Source organism: Dipodomys merriami, unplaced genomic scaffold (genome assembly GCF_024711535.1).
Source record: "Dipodomys merriami isolate MVZ:Mamm:240054 unplaced genomic scaffold, mDipMer1.0.p SCAF_336, whole genome shotgun sequence".
Taxonomy (NCBI): Eukaryota; Metazoa; Chordata; class Mammalia; order Rodentia; family Heteromyidae; genus Dipodomys; species Dipodomys merriami.
Genome location: NW_027204893.1, coordinates 827,750 through 835,819, shown reverse-complemented (window position 1 = coordinate 835,819; position 8,070 = coordinate 827,750). Strand labels below are relative to the sequence as shown.

The following is an 8,070-nucleotide window of genomic DNA, read 5'->3' as shown; positions in this document are numbered from 1 at the left end:
ACAAGAGGTGCTGTGGCTCAAGTGGTAGTAGCCTTGAGCAAAAGAAGCTTAGGGACAGTGCCCAGGCCTGAATACAAGCCCCAGGACCGAGGGGAAAAAATTGTATTCATTGCATGACATGTGACTGTAACCCCTCTGTACATCACTTTTACAATACACTTTTACAGTAAAAGAATGAGGGAGGTAGTCTAGTGCTGTTGTATGAGCACAGGCTTTAGACAGAAATTTTGAATCCTAGCTCTGCACCCCTCCAGATTTGAGTCTTGGACTAAGATCCCTACTTACCCCTTTTAAAATGTATGTGAAGTGTGTTGTACATTCAATAGACTCGATGGCTGTCGAGCTGATATATTCACTAATACAGTACACATTTAATAAATGCTGGTACTGTCAGAACAAAAGGGTCTCACGTGATAGTGACTTTTGCTATGAGTGATAAAAACTGTCATTCCAAGAAGGACAAAGAGCCCGCTATGGTGGTACACATCCATAATCTCAGCACTTGGTAGGTACAGGCAAAAGGATTGTGACCTCTAGCCCTGTCCCCTGTCTCAAAACACCAAAATGAAAAGTGGGGGAAAGAGACAAGTCTTTCAGGCCTTGAATAAACCTCTCCCATTCCAGCTGCATGCCTACATGTGCTTCCCGGATTCAAACTGGAGTGGAAATAGGTGTGGCTGACCTGTCCACCTGCCCCTTGCCCGGGCACGCCTTCCAAAGGACTGACATGGTACAGCAGTGGTTACACAGTGTTTATGTCAGCCCAGCATACTCAATTGATAGATAAGAATAACCGTCTTTCTTACATGATGCATTTAAATTTACGCAATGAATTTGAAGCAGGTTTAATGCACTATTAGTGGTAGATGGTACAGGCCTAGGATGTTATCTAGTTTTGAAACCATTCATTCCTATGTAAAAATTCTATGTAAAAATTTGCAAGAATTTACACTTGTAAATTTTTTTGCATTTTTGCATTTGTAATTTCTTTGCAAGTTGCATTTTCCAAGATATGAAATGTGGCCCTACATATGTGTTGTATCGGCACATTTGTTCTGTGGGCTTCTAGGTTTGAGCTCAGCATAGCCATTTACCACCTGGATGGTGTAGCTTTTCAGAACCTGGCTTTTCCTCATTTGTATAACAGGACTAATCCTCTACAATGTGGCCATCATACACTATTGAATCCTAGCTATACATCTTTTTAGATCTGAGTCTGACTAAGGGATTTCCACTTATCCCTATTAAAATATATATATGAAAGTCAGGCAATGGTGGCTCATGCCTGTAATCCTATTCAGGAAGTAGCTATAGCAGCAAAAAGTTTGCAAGACTCCATCTCAACGATTACCTGAGTATGGTGGTACATGCCTATCATCCCAAAGTATAAGTAGGAGATTGGAGTCCAGGCTGGTCTGGACAAAAAGCAAGCACTTGTTTCAAAAGTAAGAGCATAAGGGCTGTGAGTACAGCTCAATCAGTACAGCACCTGCCTAGCAACCATCTCACTACATGAGCCTGATGGTAAGTTATTCGGTAGTATTGGGATTTGAAGTCAGGATTCTGTGCTTGCTAGTCACATTTTCAACCTACCCTTAATAACTCCCAGATATGGTTATGGCATTGCTATCACCCTCTGCCCTGTTGTTACACTCTGGGCTTCAAGTCATCTCTGCTGATAATTATTTCAGCCCATGTTGCAAAGATCAATAGAAGCATAGGTTTTAGAAGTTTTGGAGCAAACCTCAAGCCTGATCTTTGTGGTACTGTCTTTGTAATAGGACATACATTTTTCGGAAAGGCAAGAAGGATTTCTGAGTCTAAGAACCTAAAATTCTACAGCTGACAGTTCGGAACATCTTTGGAAGGAAATGCATAATCCATGACCAGACCAGAATATATTGAGAAAATAATTTATTGAAAAGGAGAAATGTTTTAAAAAATGTTTAAGTATTATCATTAACAAGGCTCTGAATTTTTTCCATTGATGATTTAAAGAATTTTAAAAATCAAGAAATTCCCTCACAATTCCTTTAGCCTTTTTTTCTAAACTTCCACGGTAGATAATTTCTTTGGTTCAAGACTTCAATCATTAATCACAACCTACTCTAGACAGAGTCCACCACAACCTGTATAATGAAGAAACAAGATCTTTAACTGGTATGTGATCTCTATTTTCTTTTTCAAAGCCCACTAATTCAGGAGGGGTTTTTGGTTTTTTTGTGGGGGGGGGAGGTATTGGAAATGTGATTTTATTCATTCACTCATTCCTTCATTTGGCAAGATTTAAGAGTTAGGAGGCACAGTGAAATGGTAGAAAAAAAAATGTAAGTTTCATTTTTCTCAAGCCTTTTGCTCTAGTCATCAAGCCAGTGCAAAGGCTCTTCAAATACATTGCGTGAAGATGAAAACAAATGACCTAAACTGGAATATAAGGAAAATATAAATATATATGCAGGTGTATATGTTGCCTGCCAACTTTCTGTATGTTGATTTGCTGATCTTAGTATATAGAATGTGACTGCTTCTCTTAGAGAAGGTGATTGAATGCTCAACTGCTCAGTCATGACAACTGGGCCCTCCCATTGCTATTCTTCATGCTTTTGTCACAAAATCAATTAACCATTTTGTCCAATCCATCTGGTTGCTTATACTTCTGTAGTGCAGTAGGAGAAACGGACATCTTTTGATGGCAGGGCTTTATCCCCATACCAGCTCTCCATGTTGAGGCATGATGGGCTAAAGAACCCTGAGGTTTCCAGCAGGTAGCAGAATCAGCGGATAACACATTGTCTTCTGATGAAGCCCAGCTTCTTGAAGGCCTCTGTAGTCTGACACCATCCACTTCTCCTCACCAAGTGACTGAACACTAGTCTGGTGGATTGAAAATGACTTAGGCAAAACAAGAAGTACCTTCCATTCAGATCCCTGCTCTGTCAGTCATGGGGTTGAAGAGGCTGGAGGTCACCCATGCCCTGAAGTGACACGGCTCCAGGGTGTTCAGCCCCTCTTTCCCCACTCTTTCTGTTTGCTATTTCCTGGAAAACACAAAGTTGAGGCTTTGTTTTCATGTCAAGCTGGGCGTCCACTGGTCCATTCAGATTCCCTGGGACTCTCAAGATGCACAGCCAGGATTTCTCCATTGGGAATCTTTACCCAGCTTTTGCACAGAAGCCACACAATATTCTGATGAGCAAAGGACATGGACTACTCATGACTTGAAGCAATCAGTTTTGAAGCCTTTGAGGATTGCCAATGTAGATAGCATCCTTACTAAAAGCTCTCGTGCCACAGAGCAACTTTATGTTGCTTTAGACCCCTCAAAAACAGGAAGACACTGAAATTAATGCTCTTCTCCTTACTACCCCCCACCCCCTGCCCCAGCCATAGCTCACTGCCAAACACTTTCCTTGCTACTTTGTTCTCTGATATGTTTACCTGACATGAGTAAAGTGTTCTGGCTCTTTCTTTGCCTGTGGCAAATTCTTTTTGGTTCAGCTGATAGTATTTCCCCCAATCTATTATAGATAAGAAATCACTGGGAAATTTACATCTGATTCACTGAGGCTCAGAGTTATGAGGCAGAATAGCATGATTTTGCCACGTGGATGTTTCTGTTAGTGATTATAAAAGTAAAATTTCTGAGGAATTAGCCAGAATGATCCTCTCTCAAATTCAGAAACCCATCAGCACAATGTAAAATCAGACATTATTCCTGACCACACTATACTCTTTTGTTTGCCAAGCTATCTTGACAGTTTTAATATCTGTTGGCAGACCTATATGATAATCCCAGCAGTATTCTGGAGATAAGATTTTAGTGGGTTTATTGAGAAGGAAATATTTGTTTAGGTGGCTCTCATCATGCCACTCAGCTTCTATGTCATTTTTCTTGTCCTGGAGGATTCCTTTAAAGCACTCCTGGGTGAGGTTGAGAACCTGAATGGGTGTTCCTCCAAAAATAGCTGCATGGTAATAAAAATCCCCCTGTCCAAATGGAATGTATGCTGCAGACTCCTCCCGCCTCTCATAGGTAAACTTATCAGGATCCTCCTTGTACCACCAGGCCTGGAGCTGAGCCACCAACTGGCCCAAAGTCTCCACACCAAAACTGTCTTGGAAGGTCTGGTCGACATCCATACAGAAGAGGAAGTCAACCTCATGCTGGATGTGGGTTGAAATATGTTCCCCAATGGTCTTCATGCGCATCATGCTGATATCCTGCCATCTTTTCTCAGGCTTAATCTCAAACACTTTGAGGGAACGCAGAGGATCCAGCTTTATCAAAGGCATCTGGGACACGTCATCCACCATGATATAAAAGATGACTTTGTGGCCCACCATGAAGTATCTATTAGCAGATATTATGAACTCTTCCAAGTAGTGTTCAATGTATCTGAAACAAAGAAGAAAAGGAAAACATTTTATCTTTGGATTCTTATAAGCGATCACATGCTACTATAATCTCATTATCTAAATTTTATAATTAAAAAGGGAACCATTTCTCCCCAACCCAGATGGGTATTTCTTTGTGGAGGGACATCTGTGAGTGTAACACGCCTGCCTACTCAATACCAGTCATGTCACTTAACTCTTAGGGAAGTGGAATGATTTATCTGGCTGCCAATTTTAGAAGAGCCACTGGGCATGCACAACCCTGTCCTCTTGCTCTTGGAAGCCAGCCAGCCTGAGAGAGCATGTATTCTCAACTGTTCTGCCTTGCAATTAGCTTAGTGGTACAGACTCTATTCCCATATCTGGAAGTATGCAGGTTCTAATGTTGTAGATGGCTGGGTGTCTGAGTCCTTCTAATTCTGTGGTTCAGTTGTTAGGATGTTCAGGGCTTACGGATCCAAATGTCAGCTTTAATTGTAAGAGAGGTGATATTTATGATAATTTCGAGGATCATGGTTCAAAGCCAGCCCAGGCAGAAAAATTCATGAGACTCTTATCTCCAATTAACTGGCAGAAAACTAGAAGTGGCACTGTGGCTCAAGCAGCAGAGCTCTCACTTTGGGCTGAAGAGCTCAGGGACAATGTCCAGGCCCAGAGTTCAAGCCCCACAACTGACAAAAACAAACAAAAACACCCAAACTATACCTCAGCATTTCTACTGCCAGATCAGATGTAAAGGTGACATGAACCTTGAGACCACTTCCCTAATCTTGTCTACCTCTATTTCTGGCTAAGCCCAACCATCAGCATTATCTCCTCCCCCTCTTTGATGCAGAGAATGGGGCCTGGACATGGAACTCCTTCCACATAGCATGGCCATCCTGCAAGTCTCCTATGGTCACCCCAAACACTAATTCATTAACCAGAGATGGCCCTTATAAATTCATCCAAATGCTAAAGCAAAGATTTCACCTTACTTAAACTATTTTTTTGTATTTAAAAATAAAAATAAAGAGGCCAAGGATGTGGCCTGGTAATATACTGCTTACCTAGTGTGCGTGAAGCCCGGGGTTCGATTCCTCAGTACCACATCAAGAGAAAAAGCTGGAAGTGGTACTGTGGCTCAACTGGTAGAATGCTAGCCTTGAGCAAAAAAGAGCTCAGGGACAGTGCCCAAGCCCTGAGTTCAAGCCCCAGGATTGGCAAATAAATAAATATAAAAATAAAGCAAAAATAAAAATAAAAAGCTAGTTGCTACTGGCTCATGTCTGTAATCCTAGTTAGTTAGGCAGCTGAGATCTGAGGATTGAGTTTTGAAGCCAGCACAGGCAGGGAAGTCCAAGAGACTCTTATCTCCAATAAACTGCACAGAATAAGCCAGAGATCAGAGATAGCACTGTGGTTTGAGTTATAGTGCTGTGGCCTTGAGCAAAAGAAGCTCAGGTATAGCACCCAGGTCCTGAGTCTAATCCCCAGGACCAGCACATACACACATACACAAAAGATTTTCTAGCCAAAGGAAGTCCTGATAGTTACCAGAATTTGGGGGTAGGCTTCACCCACTTTAACTTCCCAGAACCATTATCTAAGGATTAGGAGTTGCTAGACGACAGGACCATATGTTTTCTTTTAGCTCAGTAAGCATAAAGGCTACAGATAGGACCCACCATTTTTAGTTCCAAATTTCTATTTCCTGTATGAGGAAAGGGACATGTTTTTCTCTATTTTTTCTATTTCTCCCTACTTTATCCTGAAATACTCAAATCCTTACTAAACTTTTCTTTTTCAGTCTGAGACCAGGATTCAAACGTAGTACCTGATGCTTTCACCCACGGGCCAGAGCTCTATCAATCAGCCACACTGCCAATCCCTAAATGGTTTTTAAAGTCGTTTAAAAAACAGTTTGAGGTTCATAGCAAAACCGAAAGTATTGAGAAAAAGTATTGAGCTGAAAGTATTGAGAATTCCCATGTGCCTCCTGCCTATATTTATGCACTGCCTCCTGCCATATGCCTAAAACAGAATGATACGTTTATTAACCAACAAACTTAAACTAGTACACTACTATTTCCAAAGTTCAGAGTTTGTATTAGCATTCTGCAATTTTGGGAAAATGGAAAATGACATGTATCCACCATTGTAACGGTACTCAGAATAGTTTTACTACCCAAAATTCCTATATGCTGTCCCTGTAGTTTTGCCTTTTCAATGTCATAGTTATAAACGCTTTTCAGATTGGTTTATTTCACTTATTTGTATGCATGAAAGACACATGCATGTCTTTTCATGGCTCGATAGCTCATTTATTTTTAGCACCAAATATATCCTATTGTCTGAATATTCCACATATTTCTTTTCCATTTATCTGTCAGAGGACGTCAGTTCTTTCCAAGTTTTACCAATTTTGAATAAAACTTCTAAAAATATCTGTATGCAGGTTTTTGTGTAGACATAACTTTTCAACTCATTTGGATAAATGTCAAGGATTGTGATTGCTAGGTTATGATAAAAGTTGGCTGAATTCTGTAAGAAACTATTGAACTTTCTTTCAAAGTGGCTATACCATTTTGCATTCTCAGCATCAATGAACAAGGTTCTTTTTTTTTTTTTTTGGGGTCTGGTCGTGGGGCCTGAACTCTGGGCCTGGGCACTGTCCCTCAGCTCTTCAGCTCAAGGCTAGCACTCTACCACTTGAGCCATAGTGCCACTTCCGGCTTTTTTCTTTTTGCTTATGTGGTGCTGAGGTATCGAACCCAGGGCCTTGAGCATGCAAGGCAAGTGCTCTCCCACTGAGCCACCTTCCCAGCCCTGAACAAGGTTCTTATCTCTTCATTCTTGATGTGTTTCTTTTAATTTTTGATTATTTTAATAGGCATCTGGTGACATTTTGACTATTTATTCAAATGATACTATATTAAATATCATTTTGTATATCAGTACTGGGGCTTGAACTCTGGGCCTGGGCACTTTTGTCTAGCTTTTTACTAAAGGTTAGTGCTCTACCACTTGAGCCATACCTCCATTTCTGGCTCCTCCCCACCCCCCCACCCCCCAGCTGGCTAACTGGAGATAATGGTCTCAAGGACTTTCCTGGCTTTGAACTTCAATCCTTAGATCACTGGCTCCTCAGTAGCTAGGATTATAGGTATAAACCACGGACACCTGAACATAAGCCACATACTGTCTTTGTGAAGCCATGAATGCTATAAGAAGAGGAAGAAGTTGGATGGCTAAATTCAATTCGTTCAAACTTAAAACACATGCCCAGTGAATATGGACAGAACACACTACCTGCCGATCATGTTTTGAAGATAATAACAACTGGCATTTTTTTCTCCTTGCTATTTAGATTTCCTTTCTTCGCTTGCAAAAAAATAAGAAGAAAATGTGCTTTTGTTGTCCACACCTAGAAACCCCAGGGTTCATAGCATTGGTTCTTTAAAGGAATAGAATATACCTGAGTACTACAAAGAGAGACTTTGACATGGCTTAGGGCCAGAACATTATTCTGTACTCTGGAACTTTAAGAAAAATCTAGTGTTCTCTGGAGCTTGGGAGACAATACTGGAATGGGTGTTGATGTGGCATTGTGAGGTTTAACGCTATTTAGATATTAGAGCACTGAAGTCAGCTCAGTGCATTATTTGAAAATAAACTAAGCATCACACCTCCTAA

The 8,070-nt window shown here is 40.9% G+C and overlaps 1 protein-coding gene across 3 annotated transcripts in view; it reads right to left on the bottom strand.

The window, feature by feature from the left end:
* Positions 1–1,897: 1,897 nt before the first annotated feature.
* The window catches only part of LOC138803178 (N-acetyllactosaminide alpha-1,3-galactosyltransferase), a 73,860-nt gene continuing 67,687 nt past the window's right edge, over positions 1,898–8,070 (bottom strand). For all 3 annotated transcript variants that reach the window (XM_069987020.1, XM_069987019.1, XM_069987018.1), the window contains exon 8: positions 1,898–4,396. In XM_069987020.1, the coding sequence (XP_069843121.1) occupies positions 3,703–4,396 (694 nt within the window). In that variant the 3' untranslated portion in view covers positions 1,898–3,702. The remainder of the gene's footprint in view (positions 4,397–8,070) is intronic.